The sequence below is a fragment of the Homarus americanus genome, unplaced genomic scaffold, assembly GCF_018991925.1.
Source record: "Homarus americanus isolate GMGI-L3 unplaced genomic scaffold, GMGI_Hamer_2.0 scaffold28, whole genome shotgun sequence".
Lineage (NCBI taxonomy): Eukaryota > Metazoa > Arthropoda > Malacostraca > Decapoda > Nephropidae > Homarus > Homarus americanus.
Genome location: NW_024742238.1, coordinates 6449699 through 6477170, shown reverse-complemented (window position 1 = coordinate 6477170; position 27472 = coordinate 6449699). Strand labels below are relative to the sequence as shown.

The 27472-nt window shown below is 42.3% G+C and overlaps 1 protein-coding gene across 2 annotated transcripts in view; it reads right to left on the bottom strand.

The window, feature by feature from the left end:
* LOC121876529 (scavenger receptor class B member 1-like) overlaps positions 1–23113 on the bottom strand; it is a 49373-nt gene extending 26260 nt beyond the window's left edge. The window contains exon 1 of one of the 2 annotated variants that reach the window (XM_042381711.1): positions 21374–23113. In XM_042381711.1, the coding sequence (XP_042237645.1) occupies positions 21374–22521 (1148 nt within the window). In that variant the 5' untranslated portion in view covers positions 22522–23113. Of the gene's footprint in view, positions 1–13706; positions 15339–21373 lie in introns of those variants that run through there. The other variant, XM_042381710.1, reaches the window with a different exon arrangement.
* Between the last annotated feature and the right edge of the window lie 4359 nt (positions 23114–27472).

Genomic DNA, 27472 nt, shown 5'->3' with positions numbered 1-27472 from the left:
AGAAGAAAGGATAAAAGAGAGGGGAGGGGGGGAGGGACAAATGAAGGGAAGAAGACGGAAGAGTAAAGGACAGATCAAGAGAAAAGAAGAGAAGACGGGGGTGAAGAGAAGAGGAGGAGGAATAAAAGGGAAGGAAGAAGACAGAAGGGGAATATGGGAGGGAGAGGAAGAGGAGGGGGGCTGACTGAGGCTGGGATGACAAAGACACGTGTGTGGGAGAGAGGGAGGACACAGGAACACCAGGTCAAAGTTCACCTCCTACCCGGGTCATACTTCCTGGTCTCACGAGCTCCTTGGAATACAAAACATAACCCGTACTCTGTCTATCCTGACCTAACTACTGGATGTTTTACCAGTATGAGGGATGATCTTTAACCGAGATTTTACATAACCTGATATTAGTTTTTTTTTCATTTAATATCCAGGTTATGTTCGAGTTAATGTTTGTATTTTCTGGTATGATGTATTGGGTAAAATATACGTGTGCGTAAGAACATTAATTTATGCTTCTAATATTAAGGACGTAACGTGTTTGAGTCTTGTATACTTCTATGACAGGAATTTCCGTAGTGTTAAGATATAAATTACCACCCCCCCTTAATTACAGACATTTAAACGATCACCTGTAATTAAGGTTTTTAAGAGAGTGGATGAAGTAATCACAGGTATTATAAGAACTCTCTGGTATACCTGGTATTTAGTACTTAAGCGTATAGAGATGTAAGTCAGGCAGGTGTTATTATTGTTGTTGTTATTATTATTATTATTATTATTATTATTGTTATTACGAGTATTATTATTTTTATTATCATTATTATTATTATTATTATCATTATTATTATTATTATTATTATTGTTATTACGAGTATTATTATTATTATTATTATTATTATTATTATTATTATTGTTATTACGAGTATTATTATTTTTATTATCATTATTATTATTATTATTATCATTATTATTATTATTATTATTATTGTTATTACGAGTATTATTATTTTTATTATCATTATTATTATTATTATTATCATTATTATTATTATTATTATTATTATTATTATTATTATTATTATTGTTATTATTTATTGTTATTATTTATTGTTGTTATTATTCTTATTTTTTATTATTATATTATTATGACCAATGACTACAACAAATAATAATAATACCTTTATGACGTAGTTATATATACAGTAGTTACATATAAATAGAACAAATGATATTGTTAACCCATAAATAAACACAATATTCTTACTTTACAACAATATCTCGTGAACGACCCTGCGGCAAAGATTAAAAAAAAAGTGCGGCAATAGAACACCGCTGGTTGTTCATAAAGTCCCTTGATGTTTGTGTTTACGGACGGCTAATGGATATATACCGTTTGTTTTGTCAATGTAAAACCTTCAAGGGACTGAAAATACGGGCATCAAGGGACTTTATAAACACTCGGTATATTTGGATAAATTTATATTTTTTATATATTTTTTTTATGTTCGTCCCTGAAGATGTTCTCTAACAAACCGTGAAATGTATCAAATTAACGTGACTGTGGTTAGTCTTTTTCCTCACCGTGGTTAACTCTTGTGGCGTGTACAGTGTTGTCAGTATAATAAACCTTATGTTGTTAGTAAGTTAAGGAAGACGTTAACAAGAGAGAGAGAGAGAGAGAGAGAGATCAGATGTTGAATTAAGTTATCTGTGTTAAGTCTTATCATATCTCAACCTTCCTGGCTTCAAGTGACTCAGTGCTCGAGGTTCACTGGCCGTAGTTCCCGTCGTTGTAAAGGAAATTGGCTTGAATATAATAAGTACAAACCAAGACACTGCGTTCTGCATTGTCTTTTACGTAATAATAATAATAATGATAATGATGATAATAATACGTAAGTTAATGTTTACGATGATTAGGTTATTATGGCTGGGTTAAGTCAGGTTAAGTTTCGACGGATCACGTGAAGATTAGGCACCCTAGCATATTTAGGCACTCACCTAACCTAACCTAACTTACCCTATAACTCCCACAGGTGGAATTAAGGTGTTTAATTATCAGGTGAAATAAGGTGTTTGTGTGGATGAAGTTACGTTACCATATGCAATATTAGGATAGGGTAGGTTAGGTTTGGATATGCTAGGTTAGGATATGTTAAGTTAGGTTAATATATGTTAAGTTAGGTTAGACACGTTCTCTGAAGCTGAGGACCCGGGCTGTGTAGTGGAGGTTGAAGGAGATAAAGGAGGAAATAGCCCAAGACCCTTTAGGAATGTGGTCCAGGGCTGGGAGTCATCTTATACCCCTGATTGGGATTCGGGGTTGAGAGAACGTATATAATCGATGTAGCGTCTCAGAGTACCTTAATGCCATTTTGGAAAGCATTTTTATATTTCAGATTAAGTCAGCCATTTAGATACTCTTGAATCATTGTCAAAGGAAATTGTAAAAATAAGTTCCTACGTGGAATTTTCCCTGTAAATAAATTATTATTAACTCGGTATATTCACTTTGATTTTGAAAGTTTATTTAGCAGAAATAATACATATACAAAGGAAATAACAACAACAATATTGACATGATTTAGCCTTTGGAATATGACAGGTCTCCTGAAGGCACCTGATAAATACTGTACAAGGAAATTTAGTACATAAGAGTAGCATCTGATTACAACACTTAGGGATCAGAGTACAAGCTTAGAGGACGAGGGAATACCTGTGAGTACCTGTGTAGTGGTGGTGGTTCTCAGGTTCGGTAACACATAACACGCACCGCCAGCAGGGGTGGGTCGCCTCCCCAGCCCTCCCTTTTCACAGTTGGTGGTGTTACTCTACCTCACCTGGCTAAGGGAAGAGGGGGAGAGGCTCGCACACCAGCTTAGGGGGAAGGGAGGGGAGAGGAGGAGGGGGGTTCTATTCCACCTGCTGGGAAGGAAAGGAGTGTGTGTGTGTGAACCATCTAACCAGGGTGACTTTTCCTCTACCTCTAGGACGGGGAGTGGGTCAGCAGTGGTTAGGTTAGGTTAGGTAGTCACTGATCTTGTCATTATATAGAACCTACTGTAGAAACACACACTCTCTCTCTCTCTCTCTCTCTTTCTCTCTCTCTCTCTCTCTCTCTCTCTCTCTCTCTCTCTCTCCGCGAGCAAGAGACAAATTAATCCAGGAATCCAGCACTGAATAAATAAATACTAACACATAATAGCCAGACATGTAGTGATGATGATGATGATGATGATGATGATGATGATGGGTGTTTACGAGACATGATTTCACACCTGAGTCCAGCGTGGGAGAATTACCTGTGTTATGAGACAGGTGAAGGACAGACCGTGAGAGAGACAGGTGGAGGGTACAGCGTGAGAGTGAGACAAGTGAAGGGTACAGTGGGGGAGGTGGAGGGTACAGCGTGAGAGTGAGACAGGTGGAGGGTACAGTGAGGGGGGTGGAGGGTACAGCGTGAGAGTGAGACAGGTGGAGGGTACAGTGAGGGAGGTGGAGGGTACAGCGTGAGAGTGAGACAGGTGAAGAAGGGCTTTATTTACTTACACACACACACACACACATACACACAGAGGCTAGAAAATCTCCCACCCATCAGACGTTATTATCCCACGCCTCATACCGGAAAGAGACCTGGATATGCTCTCTGTCCGTCCCCTTCCCCCACCCAACTGTCTGTCCGCCCCCCCCCCACCCAAGACTGTCCGTTCCTCCGACCGTCTGTCTTTACCTCCGCCTGTCCTTTCAAGTTGTGAATGCGATGATTTCTTGAGGACAAAGTGAACGAGTGTGTCGATCATTGGTCCTAAACTATACCTCTGATTATTATTATTATTATTACTATTCTTTATTTATTTATTGGGGGAGGTTGGACACTGAATAATATATCACATACATATAATAAAAACACTGCCAGACGTAAAATTCCCCTTCATATTTTCTCTCGAAATTGGGATCAAGACTTCGTTTACTTGAACTATAGAATTTGTATAATTGGGTAAACATTTCTGTGGTTTGTCCTTGTGGGTCGGGGGTCTATGGGATGAGAGGAGGTGGTGACGATTAGATTTTGTTTTATAAGAGAGGGAAACAAAGGTGGTGACGATTAGATTTTGTTTTATAAGAGGGAAACAGAGGTGGTACCGATTGGATTTTGTTTTCTTGTGGTTTACCCCCTCGTCCCACGCCCCTCACCCTGGGACAGAAACATAGCCCTAACTATCCCCAAGATAAGGATGGTTATTACTGATTATTGAACACCATCCAAAGAGTATAGAAGTAAAGACAGAGAGATGCTAGTTCAGTTTGTTTCGCTGTGTTGCTTTCCTAGCACGGACGCCACACAGACAGGCTACATAACCAGGTTCCCTCTCGCTATGCCACGGGGCGTACAAGGCCAACTGAAATGGATATGAAGGTACTAAAAAAAGACGTAGATAAAAAACAGATCAAATTAGATGAGTTAAAAAATAAGCCATCATGGACGCCCAGAAGAGGATGTTTTAGCACAAAGTATGACCTAATATAAAAAAGTAATAGGATTTAAAAGAACCTGAAACTGATTGGATTTGGCCTATGTTATAATCTTGGTGGTGAGATGTTGTTTGGTGAAGATGTTCGTCAGTGAGGGGGGGAGGAGGTGAGCGAACTGAGGGAGTACGAACGACAAAGGTGGGCGCCTCCAGCACTTCCTGACGGCGGCAGCTGGGTGGTGGCCATGCTGGTGACGTCACGGCCCGCCAACCAGGCAGCCACATGCCCCGGGCTCAAGCTGCTGTTGGACAAAGCTCTTCAGAACCCAATCTAACCGGAGCCATCGTGGAGTTCCTTATCTAATCTAACCCGAACAGTGATCACTTTGAAGATCCGCCCTTGTTTCACCTGAAGATTAACCACCCTAACACTATACCTGGGGGCTAGGTTAGGTTAACTTGGATAAGATTATGTAAGGTTAGGTTACGTTACAATAAATTAGGTTAGGTTAGAACATATTAGCTTAGGTTAAGTTAGGTTAGCTTAGGTTAGTTTTAGCGTTAAAATGGCTAATCATCAGGCTAAATAAACTGGGTGGTGGGGGGGAGGGGACTGATTTGACTGGCTGACTGGCTAATCTTCACTTGATTTGATTCTTTCCGGTGATGGTGGGTGGGGGCTTACCGGCTAATCTTCACGTGATTCGATTGTTTCCGGTGGGAATTCATGGTGCAATGGACGAGGAACACCGGATGGTCCACGTCATAATTACCACCACTCCCACTTAATGTATCCGCACCTACTACTGAAACATCTTACCAACATCCTGTATTAAACAAAGACCCGAAAACACTACATAAAGTTGAGTGTCCCGAGTGTCTTGAGTGTCCCGAGTGTCTTGAGTGTCCCGAGTGTCTTGAGTGTCCCGAGTGTCTTGAGTGTCTTGAGTGTCATGAGTGTCCCGAGTGTTTTGAGTGTCATGAGTGTCATGAGTGTCCCGAGTGTCTTGAGTGTCATGAGTGTCCCGAGTGTCTTGAGTGTCATGAGTGTCCCGAGTGTTTTGAGTGTCTTGAGTGTCATGAGTGTCCCGAGTGTTTTGAGTGTCATGAGTGTCCCGAGTGTCTTGAGTGTCATGAGTGTCCCGAGTGTCTTGAGTGTCATGAGGGTCCCGAGTGTCATGAGGGTCCCGAGTGTCCTAGCCCCCACTGCCCCTTTGTTAAACTATGAACACCAAGAGTAAATGGCATCACAGGTAGATTTAATTAAGTCTCACCTGAAGAATCTCCTAGCATATAAATTCTCATTCCAGCGTTAAAAAAGTAAACAAGATCCCACCAAATTCTCAACCGTAAACAAGGACCCAACCAAATTCTCACCCCCAGTACAAATCAACTGAGATAGCCACAACAGAGTCTAGCCAAGTTAGCCAAGATGAAGAATACTTGTCCTATTTCCAGTACAGTAAGATACAGTTGAGAGAGAGGAACGACTGCCTCCCCCCTATACGTTGGTTGACCCATGAGTGACGTGTGGTAATGTATCTCTCTTAACTCTTGGTTGTACTCTCTCGTCTAACACAGTTCTCACTTCCATGTCACCATTAACACGTCGAGCTGGAGTAAATATGTTTCAAGGCCCGACACTGTTTGTTTATTTTATTTATGAAATGTACACGTGTGGAATGTAATTAATATCGGTGGTGTATTTTCACATTTAAATGATATCCTGTATGGAAAATATTAATTAATGTTCGTGTATTTTCACATTTAAAGAACATCCTGTGCCAGAACATTCCTGAAGGTGGAAAAAAAAAGTTAAGATAGGATATGAGTGATGAAGCAGAAGACAACTGTGCAAACATGAGCGGTTCAGAGTTCAGCTCCCAGCAGACATGTATAAAAACGGGCTGGATCAAGTAATCTAGCATTGAAGAGACTGCTTGTTCAGTTCTTTCAGTATGTACCCGGCCAGCTGGGCTACATCATCTATGCGGGCTTGTGGCTTATGGTGCAGCAGCGCCTTGGTGAATCATGGGCTGACGGAGTGCAGAACCATGTGTATTATCTTCTCCAGTTTTGTGCTAGAGATACAGTATAACTATGTTGCTTAGACAAGTGTTTCTTAGGCCACACACACACACACACACACACACACACACACACACAAAAGAGCTCTAGCTACGGTTCAGGAAATGCCAGTAAGTGTTCGGGTGTGGGCGCTGTGTACTGCCAGATAATACATTGTACAGTAAATTGGTGGACAAAGGCCATCGTATGTGAGGGTGTAATGGTGTGACCGTGAGGTGGGCAGCTCACCAGGAGGCGCTAGACGTCACCATTACAGCGGCTTCTATATAATGATAACTCGTTCCCTGTCACCACCATTCACCCCGAGCAGCAGTTGATGTGAGGCTTTTGTGTATCGGTCAACTGCGTCAGCTAACCTTCGTCGTCCCTTCATTCTCACCATACACAACTGTCAGACGGTTATTCTCTGACTATGTTTGGAAGATCTGTCACCACTGCAGTTCTTCTTGAAAACTTGGCCAATATCAAGGATGTTTATTGGCCATTGTGAAATCGCTCTCACCTTCGACCAAACGACCCTGAGGAATGGGTTTTCCTTGGTATAATGGGCGAGGGTTAACAAAATCTGTTCCACATTCGTCAAATGAACTTTTATTAAGCTCACGCAAACAAATGAAAACAAAAGAATGCCAAGCTGTTCAAGAATCAACTGAAAGAAAGGCCACAAGGAAACAATGATGCTATCATATAATACTAATTCATACACCAAGTAAACTGCAACATGTAAGCTTGAAATAATATTAGACTGCTTTAAGGTGTATTTTGTGACCAGTGCCATTAAACGGTACACAGCCACACCCCGCAGCATCCCACCACCTGGAGCGGTGTCTGTAATGACAGCTTCCTGCAAGACGCCCAAATTACCGGAGTGAAGATGCTGAGTTTGCCCACCACACCACGCTCTAATATATCCTGCAGGAAAATTAGCGAAGAGGAAACAGGATGTTAATAATGTTATAATTTATTACCGCGCTTTAATAACTAAGGTCTTTAAGGGAGTGTTCTTAATTACTACAAACACTAATCATCGATAATTAAATGTGAAAAGATATCCGTCTCTGGATAACAGCCACAGCCAGACCTAAGTGAGAACTGGTTAAAGTAGAGGGTAAGGTGGAGGTAAATACACAACTTGTACGACAATGTACACTGAATATCCTCTCAACTGACAGGATATTACAGTATAAAGACACGAAAACGAGGGAAGATTACGTTAGGTTAGGTTAGGGTTGTGTTAGGTTAGGTTAGGGTTGTGTTAGGTTAGGGTTGTGTTAGGTTAGTTGTTGTGTTAGGTTAGGTTAGGGCTGTAGGTTAAGTGTTGTGTTAGGTTAGGTTGTGTTGGGCTAAAGCAGGTTAGGTTAGGGTGTGTTAGGTTAGGTTAGGGTTGTGTAGGTTAGGGGCTGTGCAGGTTAGGGGCTGTGCAGTTAGGCTGTGCTAGGTTAGGGGCTGTAGGTTAGTTGTGTTAGGCTAGGTTAGGTTTGTGTTAGGTTAGGGGTTAGGGGTTGTGTTAGGTTAGTTAGGTTGTGGTTAGGTTGTGTTAGGTTAGGGTTGTGTTAGGTTTAGGGTTGTGTTAGGTTAGGTTAGGGGGTTGTGTTAGGTTAGGGTTAGGTTGTGTTAGGTTAGGTTGTGTTAGGTTAGGTTGTGTTAGGTTGTGTTAGGTTGTGTTAGGTTAGGGTTAGGGGTTGTGTTAGGTTAGGGTTGTGTTAGTTTAGGGTTAGGGTTGGCTGTAGGTTTGGGTTGTGTTAGGTTAGTGCCAGTTAGGTGTTAGGCTTTAGGCTGTGTTAGGGTTAGGTTAGGTTGTGTTAGTTAGGTTAGGCTGTGCTAGGTTAGGGTGTGTTAGTTAGGTTGTGTTAGGTTAGGGTTGTGTTAGGTTAGGTTAGGGTTGTGTTAGGTTAGGGTTGGTTAGGTTAGGGTTGTGTTAGGTTAGGGTTGTGTTAGGTTAGGGTTGTGTTAGGTTAGGGTTGTGTTAGGTTTGGGTTGTGTTAGGTTAGTGTTGTGTTAGGTTAGGGTTGTGTTAGGTTAGGGTTGTGTTAGGTTAGGGTTGTGTTAGGTTAGGGTTGTGTTAGGTTAGGTTAGGATCACTTTTATAACGAGTGGCAGTATTACGTCCCAGGAAAAACTAGCCACGACAGAACACGATCACACTGTAACTAATTAGTAAGAGATCCCGACAGGTAGCTCACCGGTCACCAGAGACCCGCCGGCTACCTCATAAAAATAACTCTACCAGGATAAGTTTTACAGGTGAGAGGGTTAGGTTAGTTTTACAGGTGAAGGGTTAGGTTAGTTTTACAGGTGAGGGGTGGGTCTGTCGGCAGGCCCACGTGGTTCACTCTCCCAGCCCTCTCCTCAACCTCATCCTCTGGCCTGGTGTTAGTGAACCATTAACACCACATAATTGAAGGGAAAATTATATTAATTCGTTATGATTTTTTGCCAGTACTTCCAAATTCATTATTATTATTATTATTATTATTATTATTGTTGTTGTTGTTGTTGTTGGCGCCATTCCGTATACAAGAGACTCAAGAATATTAAACCGGGAGACCAGCCAGAAACAAGAGACTAATGTATAAAGTGATCCAGAGGGGCGAGGGAGGGAGAGCGTGCCACCCAAGAGTTATGGATGAGGGAACACACAAAACCTAACGTAACCTAACGTAACCTAACGTAACCTTGCCAGGGTGAGTAGAACCAGGAAACGTAAACACTTGTGAAAACCGGCTGAGTGGCGGCACGAGATATGGGGGGTGAGGGGAGTGTGTGGGGGGGCAGGGTGAGGGGGGAGTGTGGGAGGAAGTGTTTGGTGTACATGAATGATAGTCAGTGTGTATTCAACTTGTGGGGGATGATAAGGTTTATGTAAACTAGTTTGGTGGCCGGAGCTGCCTCGTGTTATCCTGCCCGGGCCCGTCACTCTTGTAGACACAGCTGACTCTCCCACCACCACAACAACACACGCCTAGTTCCATATCACAAATTGGGCAGTAATTATGATGATTACTACCCTGTGCACTATTTGTGGTACTTAGTAAAGCCGTGCATTAACTGTGGTAATTTATAGTTGTGCATTAACTGTGGTAATTTATAGTGGTGCATTAACTGTGATAATTTATAGTGGTGCATTAACTGTGGTAATTTATAGTGGTGCATTAACTGTGGTAATTTATAGTGGCGCATTAACTGTGGTAATTAATTGTTGTGTATTGCCTTAATTAATACAGTTGTTATTATTATGTCATTTAATGTTATAATCATTTGATGGGTTATTTTCTCCCCGTAAATAACCACGTGTTCCTGGTAACTACTGACCGCCCAAACACTGGACACACACACATATCTGACCAAACTACGGCGCCAGCCACGTGGGTCAGCTGTGCATGACGTCACTCTCGTAGCAGACATATTAAGATAGAGGAATGGTCGTGTCTCCCCTTATGTGTACTTGTGAGGCAAATGGATTATTACACCAAACATACTGGTGGTTGAATCATCACACTGCCACCATGAGGGCGCGTGATGGGGCCATGGCACGTGCGGTGGTATGTCAAACGGGCCCTATACTATACCGTACATTTTAAGCTAAACTAACTTAACCTAATCTAATTTAAAATAGCCTAACCCAATTTAACTTAATTTAACCTAACGTAACTTATGCTAACTTAACGTAACTTAGCTCAACCTAACCAACCCTGACTAACCTAACCTAACCAAACCAGATCAAACCTAACCTAGTTTCACCTAACCGACACATTAACACTGGGATCGAATCATATTGGAGGGCATTAACTATATGGGATCCATCCTATACTGGACTCCATATCCTCAATCTTAGGTTAGGTTAAGTTAGGTTAGGTTAGGTCAGGGGGACATGACCTTATAATTGAGTTGGGTTAATTTACTTCCTATTATACCCTAGATTCCCCCCATTAGACCTGCAACCACCCACAGCGTGTAAACAAAGAGCGGAGGGAGGGGGGAAGGAAGGGAAGGCGGAGGGAGAGAGAACACGGTGTATCCTGGCTGGTACACTAATAACACATGCCCCGGGGTATTGTCTGTGCATCTGCCGCTGGAAATAATGGAAAACGGAAACAATTGTGGCCGGAAGTTGAAAGTCGGCGAGTGTCCTGTCGACGGCGGCCAGCCCACACATGCATGGCTGACACGTGGCTCGCATGGCTGTTAGTGGGTGGGTGGGTGTCTGTGTGTCTGTTTTGATAGTGGCTGGCTGTGTTCTGTCTTACTATTGACCGTGTTCTGTGTGCAGCAACCTGCTATTGATAGAGGTGTTTAAATGGAAGTCAGGGCTGAACAAAGGGGACATTACAAAGGCACTCAAACTATCCAACCAGGAGCGAACTCTTAACAATGGTTTTAAATTAGACAAATTTATATTTAGGCGCGAAATAGGTAAACATTGGTTTGGAAATAGATTAGTGGATGAGTGGAACAAGTTACCAAATATCATCATTAACTCGAATACCTGGATAGCTTCAAACATAGGTTGGATGCTTATATGAGCAATAGGGGTTGGGTGTAAACGGGACTGCCCAGTATGGGCCAACAGGCCCGCTACAGTTTCTTCCATTATTATGTTCTTATGTTCTTATTGGCTGTCTGTCTGTCTTCTCTGCTATTGGCTGTCTTCTGTCTGGTGTCCTGCTAGTGGCTGTCTGTCTCCTCGGCTAGTAACTGTCTGGCTATTTGTCTTCCCGACTAGTGGCTGTCTATATTCAAGTCTGGTGGTTGTCTGGCTGTCAAGGTTCATGTCTAGTGACTGTCTGGTTGTCAAGGTTTATGTCTGGTTGTTGAGGTTCATGTCTAGTGACTGTCACGGTTCATGGTCAGTGAGGGAGGGAGTGTTTAAGTCACCGGGTCTAGATTATCAGAGAATTGTATAGTTAATATTCTGGTTCACCTGAACATTAGCCCCCCAATTTATTTCACTTCATGATTAAACACCCTAACGATGCCTTGGAGGTAAAGTTTGGTTAGGTTAGGTTAGTTTACGCTAAGTTTGGTGAGATTAAATGAGGTTAGGTTAGGATCACGTGAAGAATCTGGACCTCAGTTTATTTCACCTAAAGATTAACCACCACACCCTATCGCTACAACTACCAATGCCCGTGCGTAAAGTGATCTACATTAGGGCCTGGAGGTTAATGGTACAGGTTAATCATTCAGGTTAAAGGTGAAACCCCATAACAATCATCATACCTGTCGAACCACACTCAGGCAACCACACCCCTTTTGACATTAATTAACCTTGACATTAGCTTGATTAATGTAAAAATTATACCACTTAATTCTAGGCTATTATCGTACGAGTTAGAAAAGTTAGAATAAATTACGTACAGTACTTGAATTTTTTGAGCTATTGGTGAAAATTGAAGCACACTGAAACCCAACTGAGGGAATGGTGTTAGACGTCCTTGGGGTCACTGCTAATATATTGTACTTTTATTAATATGTTGGTGGGTTTAGTTTATCATCAATTCTGCTTAAATTTGGCAACGGTACACCCAGATTCTGACCTCAGCGCAACGGTACACCCAGATTCTGACCTCAGCGCAACGGTACACCCAGATTCTGACCTCAGCGCAACGGTACACCCAGATTCTGACCTCAGCGCAACGGTACACCCAGATTCTGACCTCAGCGCAACGGTACACCCAGATTCTGACCTCAGCGCAACGGTACACCCAGATTCTGACCTCAGCGCAACGGTACACCCAGATTCTGACCTCAGCGCAACGGTACACCCAGATTCTGACCTCAGCGCAACGGTACACCCAGATTCTGACCTCAACACCCAGAGAGAGTAACGTTACCTGTTCAGTCGACTAGGGTGTAATAAAGTTGGCGAATCTTCATCTCTCTATGACTTAATGACTAGTGAGGAACGTTTTTATGGCGCGCGTGTGTGTGTGTGTGAAGATGAAAGCCCGTCTGTGCGTGTGTTTACTTCGTATGTGATTGCATTTTCATGATGTGTACGTGTGTATGCCCGGTTATATTCCTTTGTGTGGGCCTAACTGCGTATGACCCCTTTCCCCTCCCCTCACACACACACACTCACACACACACACACACATAAGCATACATATTACCAATCAGGAAATGGACAATATTTTATACTGTAGTGGAGGTGAGGAGGGTGAGAGAAGGAGGAGGTTGTGGCGGGGTGAAGGGTGAGCACCTGGTGACCTCCCAAACAAGCGGGCTGAAGCGCTAAACAAACACAGCTCATCACCTCCCGTGTGGGCCCACTGTCTACCCAACCAATCATCGCTATCAGTGACTCAATGACCAACCCACTTCATCATTCAGGGGGCAGGTCAAGCAGGGGGCAGCCACATTAATCCACGACCTCGACACCTCCCTTCCACCCCCACCCCGCCCACACACACACACACACGAAAACTATCAATGATTCTGTATCTGACTCCTTTTTGTGTTCATTCCGTTTCGTACTGATTTCATTTTACATTCATATCATTTGGCATCTAAAATACAACCTGTGTTTAATCATTTGTGTTGCGAGGAACATGTGTTTTACTGCGCATTTGGTGCCTAACACAAGTACTATGTTACAGTATCACAACAGAATCCAACACAAGGAAAATACTACCGCCTCCCCCTCACACATAAACATACATTGGTGAAGGTGATGGTGTTGACTCAGAGTGTAGAGAGTCCAAGTGTTGTTAACCATCTCGTGTAGCCTCAACATCTATCTACGTAAGACTCGTCAACAAGGACTAGAATTAGCCACAAGTTGCGTCAGTTCGAGCTGTCATAGTATAACATCGCAGAGTTACTCGTGTAATTATTGACCAGAACCACAAAGTCGTCCCTATAAGAAAAACAAACACTTTTTCGTTCATATGCTACGGAAAAAAGAACAGTATCTACTGATTTTGGATAAATATAGAGAGAGTCAACCTTGTATCAACCCAACAAGAGACCTTGTGGGTTACACCATTACGGCAGTGACCAAGGCTGCCGCCGAAAACAACACCGGTAACGCCACATTACTTTGTACCGGCGGCGCCACCTGAAGGCCAGCATGAACTCCGCATACTTCCCTGTTGGCCGCCTGTAATGCTTAGGCACTTTGTCTTGCAAATCTAATCATAATCTTACCTCATACCGTGGACCATGTGACGAAGCCTGGGGTGACCCTTGTAGAAATGTGGGAATGAGAAACCTATCGAAGCCCCGAAGTAGCAGGGCTTCATGTCCAAGATGCCCCTAGAGGGACATCCACCCTTGCCACAAAAGCAGTGGTTCTCTGGGTTGGCGTGACCGTAGTTGAAAATATTGTCCGGGTGCACAAAGCGGTAGGCCTCTAGTCCATGGTTGGTGACGGTACTGTTGTAGACCAGCGGGAGGGAGCGACACAGCTGACCGTTGAAGATGTAGAGCATGTCGCTCTTGGAGATGCCCGGTCTGAACCCGTTGGCATCAGTCCCCCGGATCATGTTACACACGTCACCATACCAGAAGTGGAGGACTTCGTGGCCATCCCAAGCTAAAATTCTGTTCATCTTGGAGGGGTCTCCCTTACCGGTGTGCATGAGGTAGGGCGGCTGCAGGGTGTTGTTGAGCCCCAACAGGAGACCAAACTGCTGGTGGGGATACGGCAAGTCCTGGATTGTCCTCGCCCAGTCCAACACCCTCGACTGATGGCCCCACAAGAGTTCGCGCACACTAAGCCTCCTGAGGGTGTCGAACCCGTACAGCTTCTTGATCATCTTCATCACCGTCTTCGCCGCCTCCTGGTCCTTCACCATATCTGCAGCGTTGATGAAGGGGATGTTGACGGTGGTCACCATATCCTCTTCCGACCCTGATGATAAATGTGGCTGGAAGAAATACATCGGCCTCCCTTGGTACTGAACAGAACCATCGTCATGATACACTACGTTTTCTTTAAGCTCCTTCATGGTATATACGTAGGGCCCCACCTCTTGAACCGTTGGCCGACCTCCTGCCATGAACTGACTCGGGTTAGTCAGGTTAAAGATGCGGACGGTGTAGAGGGCGCTGATTTGGGCAGTCCTCCACATCTCGTCCTTCTGGGAGCCTTCGGTCATGGACAAAGTTTTCAGGACCCCAACGTGTACCCCCACGTCCCACCACGTCAGCACCATCAGCACGAGAATCAAATTCACCAGCATCATCGTCAGCAGACACCACCAGCGGCAGCAACAGCATCTGCGTCGTCTGGGGTAGTAGTGTGTTTCGTCGTAGTAATGATGTATCAGGTCGTCTTCCTCGTGTTTACGGCGTTTTTTCTTACCGTCTCTCATACAGACACAACACTTTACTCTCTTGGTACGTATACGAGCTATAAACTCCTTCTCTGTCAATTCACGTATTTCTCTTTCCCCTTCTGTCATTTCTTCTTCCTCTTCAGTCATTTCCCTTTCACCTTCTGTCGTTTCTTCCTCCTCATATAACATTTCTTCCTCGTTCTTCGTCACCTTCTCTTCTTCCGTTGTCGTCTCCTTTTTATCTTTCATTATATTCAGGTCTTGGTGCTGATTCACCGTGATTTTCAATATAATTTTCCACAAGGACAACCTTACCTCATAAAGTGGTTACCTTTGTGTCCAAGAAATTTATTCTCTAAATATATCGCAATACAGCATCGAAGTATTGTCGACGTCACCATCACCTGACACCACACACGCACACTCACCGACCGGACACCTGTGCACAGACGTATTCATACCACGCCAATAGGGACACTTGTACTGTGAGCATCGGTAATATTACCTGTACCGTAACCAGAACACGGCTAGCCAGAGCTCACACAGCCGACGGTGATGGTTGACAGGGCTGGTGAAAACTGTCTATAACAACGAACAGTTATGCTGTTAATTGACACTGTCTGGTGAGGCAAGTAGCTGGTGAGTTTTCAGTATAGCACCAGACATTACTTGTAAGAGATAGCCTGTAGTGTCTGCCACTGTAGCCCCGGCCACTATTACTGTGTATCATTACGCACACACGTATGTCCACTAAAGTACTTCACTGCACCTCAATGACCACATGGCGAACAAAGCCAGCACGGGCAGTCAACAGCGTCTGGCGTTTCTCTCTACTCCAAAATAGCACGCTTAGGGAAGCTACGCCAGACGAACGTTCGCTTGCTTCTTGTCAACAGTGAGACTCCTTTATGACACAAGCAGATACACAAGTGATGCCGGGGAGCGTCAGCACGTGGCGCCTAGCACACCGTCCACCGCCACCACCAACGATACACTAACCGTCACAAGGACTAAATATGTATAGCTTTGTCCCGCGTTATCACCACACAATAAAGATAATGGAGAGCGCCATGGCCCCGTTACAACAGCCCAAATTTCCTCCCTCCGAGCATCACGGCGGGAAATGCTTTGCTCGTGACACCTGGCCAGCACCTGCCTGTGGGAGGATCCTGTCGGTGTCCTAGGGGGTGGAGCATCAGCGCTTGCCAAGGACACAAGTGATGCATCGCCGGCAACACGTCAGTCTTGTATAAATAGTGTTATCGCGCTTACCATTCCCGTAGGCAGTAATGTGTACTGCCTTAGTCAACCCCTGATAACACGAGTCACGGCCAGGAAGTCCAAGCTGTCTAAACAAGAGGTGCCAGAGGGCCAGCCAGTGAGCCAACTGAATAAAAAAAACAAAAAAAAACACGATAAAATAGTAATAGGTATAATAGGTGGTCACAGTAGAACCTATAAAATATCAAAATAATTAAGGAAAATTATCGCAAAACATCAGAGCTTTTCTTTACGTGGTGACACCTGCAGCAAGAATACCCTGGTGTACAGGGCGACCATTGTCCATTGTGTTTACCTCTGACCTGGAAGTGTGACCTTGATCATTGACAGAGACACTTTAGTCTGACGATGAGACATTCAGTGGTAGTCTCATCACACATCTACACTTTACGGATACTTAAACAAACGGCAAACCCAAAGCGTAACATGTCTAATTTCTACCACGTGTAACTTATGATTATCAAGGGGATAGTGTCTTTGACGAACAAGTAAACAGAGAGAGAGAGAGAGGTGGTGACGGGGAGCATGTGATAGTGTTCAGGTCACCGGATCCTTCACCTAGCCATGACAAGGCTTGGTCGCGTCCCATCTCGCACTTCTACTAGCATCGTCAGTAATATTGCTCTCGACCATATGAACACCCTCGGGTCCACACAGACCAGAGTGACTCACATAACCAGAACTATAAACACCTAATATATAAATCATTAAGACTTGGCAGTATGAAGACTTATGGTAATAAAGATAAATATATTAGCAACGTGTGTCCTGCTGTCAGCTTGTCAAACATTGCCCAGGTGAATATTCCTCGTGACGGATGGCATAAGAATGCACCTGAGTGAGCGACAAAAATAACGTCTAAAAACATCACCTGGCGCTGTGTATCATTTACCGAGTCTCTGTGTAATGTTGATCCTCATTTTTTAACCTTATTTCTGTGCTTTACTTCTGTCAATCAGTTACATACATTCTCCCATGTTCATTACGAGGAATATTCATCTTGTGAGACAGAGGGAGGGAGGGTTCAGGTGAACCGTGGAGGGGTGAGGAGGATGTCTTACAGCCGCCGGCGAGTGTGTGGTTAAACTTTCCGGCGCCCAACACAGGATAATGGAGTCTACATCATGACTAATTTCTCACAAGGTCAACATATGACTAAATCTCCATTCGTGATACCAACTTGCTCAACGCACACGCACGCACGCATGTGTATACATACTTAAGCGTGCACGCACACACACACACACATACATATATATATATATATATATATATATATATATATATATATATATATATATATATATATATATATATATATATATATATATATATATATATATATATATATATATTAAGTGGAAATGTAATTATGGCATTAAATATAATAAGTATTCATTGTATACGCAATTACGTAATTAAGAATAAACAGGACAAGTTAGGTAACGTTACGGATGATCAATTCATTAAATTTAAGGTAAATTTTTATCTTACATAAATATATGTAAACTTTAACGATATTATCACACAGTAGTACAGGGCGAGGTACAGTACAGTAGGTATACAGTATATAAGTCGTACATGTAAACTCAAATTACGGGGTCTGAGACTAATATTTTAGGTGACCATAATCTTGACCTCTGACCCATTGACCCCTAGAATCATTAAGAAGCAATATGACGGTCACTATATGATCCGTGGAAACTCAAGTTATACGTAGTTCAAAAAACGAAAGTAAAATAAGAAAAAAGTTAGTTGGTTTGGCCAGATGTTCAGATAAATTACAACCTCATCCAGATCATTTTCACTAGATACAAAATATGTGAATAGTAAAGGAATTTGATCCTATGATCATTTATCCAACCCTGACTGTTTGTTGTGTCGTGGCGGTGTGGAGGGTGAGTGTCGCTTCCTGTCCGTCGGGGAGTTGTGTGGCTGGTGCAGGAGACCGTATACCACTACACTGACACCTACTACAGGTCGATGGGATCCTGGCAAAGATTATCAGTGGGTTCCTGGCTTGTACCCTGACAACGAGGATGTATCAAGTGGCGTGGGACAACACCCTGTTTATTTTATCTCACCAAGGTGGACTATGTGTTTACCCTCACACTAGTGATAACCAAGTGCACTTTCCTTTTAGGTATTCCTGTACTTGTTGTCGTTATATGATGGCTATTTCTGGCTATTTATTAGTTTGTTTATATTCCTATTAAATATGGGTTAAGGAGATGAGGAAATATTATGCTTGAATATATAGGTAAACATTACTTCATGGTTTGGGAATAAATTAGATATATTTTACGTTCAGTTCCATAAAATCAAAATAGATTCATCCTAAATTAACCATCCAAGACTTTCCTGTACGTCCATGTGAAATAATACGACAGAAAAACGTAAACAAAAACAGAGGAATAAGTTGAAAAGTGATGTAATCCGCCTGTAAACTTTTCACCGTCACAACAAGCATAAACTGCTTCTGTGATCAACTGTTAACTCTGGCTTATTTATAAACATAATAATGAAGGGGACAACAGTGAGCCTCTTGTTTGTTCATGCGGGGTCCACCTCTTGTTAACACCCAACCCTTGGGTTCATATCTAGGAGTGTGAGTAACAGAACTGCTGACGTTATCTTGAAACTTTACCTAGCATTAGTGAGGCCACACATGGATTATGCGGTTCAATTCTGGTGTCCTTATTATAGAATGGACATAGATTCTTTGGAGAGAGTATAAAGAAGAATGACAAAAATGATCCATAATATTAGAAACCTTCCATATGAAGAAAGACTGAAAAGCTTAGGCTTGCATTCATTAGAGAGGCGTAGAGTTAGGGGAGATATGATAGAGGTGTTCAAGTGGGTAAGTGGGATTAACAAGGGTAAAATGGAAGATGTTCTGAAGCTCAGTAATAACGAAATAACTAGAACAAATGGCTTTAAATTAGATAAATTTCGATTCAGAAAGGATATAGGCAAGCACTGGTTTAGTAATAATAATAATAATAATAATAATTAACGGTTTATTGAAAGAGCTTGGCAGCCAGAAGGCTGAAAATATACAGTTACATATTTGGGGAATGGGTTACGAATTACAAATAATATACAAGTAACATAAGTGACACAAATAAGACATATAATAACTAGATGGGGATCAGCTCAAACTACAGGCTACCGAGTGCTATAGTAGGATCGGGGACGCTAGGGAGCTTCAAGACGAAGTTGGATAGGCACATGGAAGTGCTGGGATGGGTGTGAAAGGGATCTGCCCTGTATGGGCCAGTCGGCCTCCTGCAGTATCCCACTTGCTTATGTTCTTATATGTTCTTATGTTCTTATCACTGGTATATCTGTCCAACTTATATTTAAAACTAACCAACGTGTTCGAGTTGATGGTGGTGTTCGGTTGCTATTACTTGTTTTTCACTAAATCTCTATCCGAACTGTATTGTTTTACCCAATTCCTTGCTAAATTTTCAATCTAGTTTAAAATCATCGGTAAGTGTTCGCTTCCGTATTGTATTGTATTCACGCATTGCTGTCTACGTCGCTGAGAGGTTACTGAACATGTATTGGGCAGATTAGAAACACCCTCCAAAAAAATTTCCCAAGACACACACACACACACACCTGTCCCGCTACTACACTCGTGACTCACCTTAGCTCACACGTTACGTCATATCTCGGCAAAGTAGTGGTGAACTGTTGCCGCATAACAAATATATACAGGTCAGTATATTGATCATTAAATAGTAGAAATAATACATATATTTCGATAACTCCATCACTAATACTTATTAAGTGTATTAAGGAAACTACACATTGTATACAGAAAAAAAAGTGTATTTCAAGGACAAGAGAGGAAACGTCTTTTATATAGCAAAACCTGAATAATCATAAAAATATCTATCATTAAAAAATATCCTTGATAAAAATTGTTCCTGAGTTGTTGGCTTCCGTTAACACCAAAATTCTTCGTTGTTTGTTCAAAAATGTTCACTGCTTCACATTAAATAGTAAAGAGAGCTTAGTTGTCTTACACTTCACACTTCTTGTTCACTTACGTTCACCCAACACGTGCATGTACTGTACTGTATGTAAGTTTGTCCTCTATCAGTTCATGTGTAACTTCAGCTCACGTGCAATACAGTAAGCGGTGTTTAGTTTCTTAGTCTGCTGCCCAGTGTTTGTCGTGTCCACTGTCATCGACTGGCTGGCTTAAACTTTTTGTTGTCTTGTAATTTTGACACACACACACACACACACACACACACACACACTGTATCTCCGTGAACAATTTAAATCAACAAAATAATACACCATAAAATATAAACACCACACAATCATGGCTGCTGATTTGGTGAGACTGGAGAGAAAGGTTTAGGGACAGGTTTCGCCTTAGGCTTATTCCAGGTGGTGGTGGTGGTGGTGGGTCACTTACGGGAGACCTTTGTGTTGGAGGAGCTTTACTGTGCTGTGGTAGCCTGGAGCGTCGACACCCACTCCAGACTGTACGGAAGTTGTCTCTCTTGTATGGATGGCAATGTACACTACTGCTGGGGGGGGGGGTTATTCTCTGTTGGGGGTGATTACTTTCTATTGGGGGTGATTACTCTGTTGGGGTGACTACTGTTGGGGGTGATTACTTTTACCCTTCAACTCTCCTCCGTTTATTAGTAATTAACATCGAGAACATAACGAAGTAAGAAAAGACCCAAAGAAATTAAGTTGATAAAAGAAGATAATATTCAACAACCGCTTTAAAACTGATAATTTCATAATTAAACAAAAACCGAACTTTCCCAAACCTGTTCTCTTCGTCCCTTGTATTTTTTTTGTTGACCTTTCGTATTTGTTTATTTGAATTATTCGACAACACTCACGAGAACACCTTCCATATTGACACCTTTTCGGTCATACTGTTAGGTATTTAATGCAGCCAATTTGTTCCGAGGTTTATAGTGTATAAACATTAACGCTGTACTTCCGGGGATCGTATGAGGTGCTGTAATTAGGAGCTGCAGTTACATGGCATCTATATGCCACCTGACGCACTCATGTTGCAATATAAAATGAATTGGCTTCCGAACTAACTTAACTAAACTCTAGTCAGTGATGAAAAATAAAAATAAATACAGAAAACAATTGGGAAACTGACAATATAAAACCTAATAAACCTAAACCTGAGGAATTAAGACACATGGTTAAGTGTGGTGATAATAAATACAAGTAAAGCACGTAATGATTCCTCACCTGAGACCTCGGACGATGTGTCTGAGATTTGGGTCCGCCTTGTAGAAATGAGGAAACGAGAAGCCCACTGAGGCGCCCCAGTAACACGGCTTCATGTCCAGGATCCCACTAGGGGGACATCCGCCCCTGCTACAGAAGCAGGCGTTCTCTGGGTTTTTGACACCGTAGTCAAACACGTCGTCAGGCGGCACGAAGCGATAAGCATCAATACCAGATTGGACGACAGTTTCGTTGTACACTAGGGGTATCGCCCGACAAAGCTGGCCATTGAAAATGTATAATTTGTCTTCTTTCGACACCCCGGGGGCAAACCCGTTGGCATCGGTGCCCCGTATCTCGTTGCAATGATCGCCACTCCAAAAGTCAAGTGTCTGCCGCCCGTTCCAGGCGATGATCTGGTTCATCTTCGTAGCGTCACCTTTGCCCGTGTGCATAGTATATGGCTCCTGCACCGAGTCGTTGAACCCCACCAGCAGCCCAAACAGCTGGTGAGGGTAGGGTAGCTCCTGGAGGGTCCTCGCCCAGTCCATGACCTCCGACTTGTAGCCCCACAAGAGCTCCCCAACAGTAAGTTTTCTTAGCGTCTGGAAGTTATGGAGTTTCTTTGCCACCTGGATGATCACGCGTAAGAATCCTTGGTCTTTGACAGCATCGGCGGCGTTCACAAAGGGAATGTTGACCGATACAATAGTGTCTTCCTCCGCGCCAGACGACATCTGGGGCTGGAAGAAGTACATGGGTCTGGAGCGATAAGAAACAGAACCGTTCTTATGAAACTCGATCTCTTCCTTGCTCTCCTTCATAAGGTAGACGTATGGTCCCAGCTCCTGCACCCTCGGTCTGGCGCCGGCCATAAACTGGCTAGGGTTAGTCAGGTTGAAAACATGTACCCGGTAGTACACTGGCACGGGCGTGTCTATCCACGACTCGTACTTCTGACTACCCTGACGTAGCACCATCTGATCCACAGCGACGGAGTGCACTACGGTGTCATAGCCGGCCAGCATGAAAATAACAGTGGCAGCACACCACAGCGCCACCATCCACAAGCAACACCTACACCGTGCACTTCTGTTCATCTGCTCCACAACATTCCTCATACGGGTGGTGCTGTGAATGTCATAGTTTTCTTCCGACAATTTCCCCATCTTGACTAAAAGTCTGACTGTCAGATTATAAAAAACCAACTAACACGAGATTATATAAAATTCACTGGCATTTCTTCGTGTTGGTTATAAACTACAAAGGGAATGTCGCTGTCTTTGTAATCTTTCAACGTTGAACTTAGTCATTTTGCAATGCATTTCTCGAGCAAGTCCAGTCGTAGGTAGAAGTATTTTTTGTTGTCATTCAGCGATGTCACTCGGTAATACCAGAGTTTGCACCGGTACTTCACCTCTAAAAAATCACCAGATGAATGGCAACATACACCCCGTGATCCCAGGGTCAATGTCAGTCTCCTCTCACATCACGAGGGCGGTTCTGGTCACTCAAGATTTTCCTTGGAGGTGGTCAAGAACTGAACTTAAAGAGAGAACTCAGGTTACAAAATTCTCATTAAATATCTTTAAAATGTATTATCCATAAGTCCCATGACAGAACATGCATTTCAACTTGTCTAATGCTCAATGTCAACGAATTGTTACGTTTAAGATTCTGACATAACGCACAAAATAAATATGATTTTAACATTCAAGAAGGTTGGACAAACACTAACACCATCCCAACACAATTCAGACTAGCGCTCACCCCGCGACGCCTGATGCTGTGTGAGGTGTTGTCGTACAGGCAGGATCACAGCATCACTGTTGATGGGCATCGATGTCATTATAATACTATTATACTTGATATATATGAAATATTTAAACTAATATAAGCCATAGTCGATAAGTTTGTGAAATATTCCAAATGAAAATGAAATTAATACGTAATCATTTTCCTTGGCTCGTGTGTCTGGCAGGGGTCAGGACACACCGGCCAAGTAAACATGCATAGTATTTTTTTCTTCAGATATATTTATACCTTAACATATAACAGACAGTTAAAATTATACTAAATCAGGACAGATTATAGCTTTTCACAACTTCATGAATTATTTTGGTTCTATAATTCCAAATAGAAGATAGAGAAAACAACGAGGAAAATGGAACTAAGTAACCTCGTCACCTCGGAGACTCCACCGCCTGGGGTCATTTTCCTTAGACCACATTCTTCTTACCTGATGTTTTATCAAATTCATTCAATTTCGTCTCAAAGAAAATATATCATACATAACTGAACCAGTGCCATATCCACTTGCTCGTTGTTTAAGAGTCGGTGCTTCACTAGGGTAATTTAAACATGAAACGGTTATTTACTTTAATAGACAAATAAGCTAACTAACAACTCAACAGTCTGCTGAGAATCTGAATATAAATGAATTGCCTTCTACATCGCATATAAATCACTATTATATTTACATTTTAAAAGTGTATTATTAATAGGTGATGTGTATTGAGTGTCTAATAGTCCTGGAGTTCTGTAGTCATGGGTAAATAATTATACTTGACTCATTAACCAAAATGGATGTTACAAATAATTTAAAACGTACTTAAAAAGAAAGACTTTACGTATATGTACAGGGTTAAATTTATTCACGAGCTGTACTCCGTGAGCCCCTGGTTTAAAATGTTAACATGTTTTACAGTTTATGTCTCTGAAACACGCCAGAGTGAACGTATTCCTAGCACTACGGCATCATAGGCCAAACCAAAACCCATTATCCGTCTCTTAATACTTCCTAAACGCTGCATGTATTCTTTAATAATAACTTAACTTGTTTTATAATACTGTATTAACCTGTAAGGTCATTTTAACTTAAGGTATAACACTAGTATAATCTCTGCATTACGGCGATTTAAATGCATCACAAGTGACGTGCGGTGTGAGATACCTGGACAAAAGTCATTTCATAAAGGGTCGTTCAGTTAATATTCCTCGTGACTGAAGATTTAAAGGAGTATTCTAGGTGGTTAACTACAGCTAAAGTACAACAATAACTTCCATCAGTATTACAGTGACACGTTAATTTAACTAGACATGTTCATTAAGCGTCAACTAGTTTATTAGATAACGTTCACGTGTATGAATTTCTTAAGACTGTTCGTTAGTTGTGTTTGGTGCCAAGTAATCATTTAGAGTGTAGTTTTGAGGATATTTTGGGGGACATCCTCTTCTGCTTTAGTTGAGGTGAACCACTTATGTGCACTCTTACATCTTCAATTAGAACAATATTCATCTTAGGAACCTTTGACACTGTACCCAGCTGGCAACTGATACCTCTCCATCCCACATCCGCAAATCGTCACAAGCGGCCAACATGTATGTTCTGGCATTCCACTGTATAAGTAAACTAAAATTTTACTTTTCTTATGTTGCTATTTTCTGTTTCAGTTGTCGTTCATAAAGTAAACATACAAGACACGGCAAAGTTAATGACATCATTAAACGAAGTCAGGTCATCGCTCCTTACACGGTGAACCCAGATCCTGAGACTCGATGGATCTATCTAATTTCTGGCAACCACTCAGATGGGATCATAGTGTCGACTGGCAGGGCAGCAGCCACCTGGTGTGGGGTTACAGATGCTTTCCTTCCAGTATTTACCTGTAGAGCAGCCAAATAAGAGGGAACAGCTACCCTCAGTGAGACCCGGAAGAACTTGATGTAAAGGGGACTTACCCTAAATGTTGTTTCGCCTCAGTAGGGTGAGTGAGTCTTTACTTCTTGTGTGACAGTGGTCGTTAAACTCTCGAATAAATGGGCTTCAAAGTTATTAAGACACCAGAAGCTCCCGAGCGTTCACCTACTTATATTCCAGCGCCTCAGTGTAAATCAAAGGGGCTGACGCGCCACGAGTATCCATCCTTGTCCACCGTCCATTGAAATTTAAACAGTTTAGTTAGAATAATACAGACCGAAAATGAACAGCAATATTACCACTGACACGACTGAGCCTTTCGGGTGCTTTCGTGATTTTTGGTGTGCAGGTCATGTAACAGTTATCCTGAATAGTATTGAATATATATCAGCGGCCAGTGACCTTTTTTAGTCCATGGTCATTCATATCACCATCACGATGTTCAACAGTGTATTTTTGTTTTTTGTTGTTTCCATTTGTTAACATTATGGCGGCTGCAGACTGTGGTCATGAGTGATTTTCTAAAATAATTTAGCCGAGCGAGGCGCCATGAACCTCATCGTGAGTGCTGGCGATGCGGGCACCACCGGCTCTCCCTCCCACACTAAACCAACTTTAATTGTAACATGAGCACTCAAGGTGAAGTGTGTGTTGACGAGTGGTGCTGGACCCCCCCCCCCCCACACACACACCACAACACTCTTATCTTAACAGCTAAACCGGATTTATAGTCGATCAACCAACACGTATACATAAACAAACGGGTTAAGACGAACCACTGAGCATTTTCTTTGTAATATTATTTTGTTTTCCTGTTTGCTGACGGTGCTCCTCGACTGTATCATTGTTCCAGCGAGTATAATATTGGTGGATTTCAAATAACAGCCGAAGGAGATGTAAAAGGCATAAAATAAACTCAGTAAGGGTGAAAGCATCGTGGGGTCGTGTTACAGTGCAGGCTGGTGGGCTGGGATTATAACGGCCCGGGCGCCCCTCTGGTGAAGTAACCGATCTCTTATGTAAAATTCACTGCCTGTGTCCGAGTGTTTAGCAGCGCGTCCTTCATGACGGCGGGAGACTTGCTGTATTGTTTTACCCGAGTTTCTTTTTTTCTCTTTCTCCTCCAATAGGTTTACCTACATATTTTTGGGATTATAGGACTGGTCATAATAAGAGTGGGTGGTGGACTTGCATGTTTGCGTAATAAGAATAATAATAATGTGGTCAAATGAAGCCGTAATTCCTCTCTACAACTAAAATAATTTTCATCGTGGTTTAGCGGGTAATACTTGACTTGATAAACCACGAAAAGAATCGGTTCTTTTTTACGCCTCAGTCGACAGTTGACTTGCAATACAATATCTGTGATACAAATTATCCATAATACTTCACTGCCTTGCCAACGAGTGCACAAACGGGGAATAGCAGGGGATATCATTTCCGCCAAATAGAGAGTGACAGTCGCGGTGGATAACAGCAATTACCTGAGAAGACAGAAGGTCGCCTTCAAACACAGACTCCGCAGTTCTCACAGTGTGTCTGTATTTCTCCAACGTGAACTTCTTTCTTGGCTTCCACTCAAACATGTTTCATTATAATTGACCGAGCTGCTGTTTCTATACTTTCATTGTGGACCAAATAATGTTAGGATAGTGTCTGTCAGTGTGGGTTCTGAACCGTAACTCAACTTGTACCAACATTTAGGATAACACTTGTTATATTGCACTTAAGACAGGAAGTTCCTTATTACTTTTGGGAGCAATAAGTTAAAGGTGAAAGCTATTATTGCTATAAATAGAAATTTGCTTTCAGAATTGTACCACATCTGTGAAGTTAGTTACTTATTTCTGGTTCGATATTCGAACCTACTTTCACAGTACCCACCGTTCCCCATGATTCCAGGCACTGGCGAATGTGATATTGTGTTGGTACGTACACCTTGCCTCTCGGGAGATGAAGATACTTATGGATTGTGGGGTCACTGGGTCACAGGTCAAGGTCATTGTTATTGATAATATAATTTTAGTTCAGAGTTTTATCCTGATTCTTCATGCTTAGGTAAGCATGGTATTGCATAGTTTGTTGATTTTGAAATCTTCTGTCAAGTCATCCGCAGATTTCACAGCTCTTTTCTATCTTATGATTTGTACACCTGAAATTTTTTACCACTCGGCAAGTTTTGGCTGGGAGGGTATTAGTGCTTGACTGTGTCTGTTAACATTTAGTTTCCAAATAATTTTATACGTTGTATCTTCTCCAAAGTTTACTAAGAATTGTGATCGGTGAAGAAGGCAACGATTTACTTTAAAAATTTTAACCGATCTTTAATGCCAACACTGAACTATTTGCTTAATGTGACAAATAAACAAAATATGTTTACCTTAAGATAAATTTAAATCTCCTTCAAAACATCGCTAACA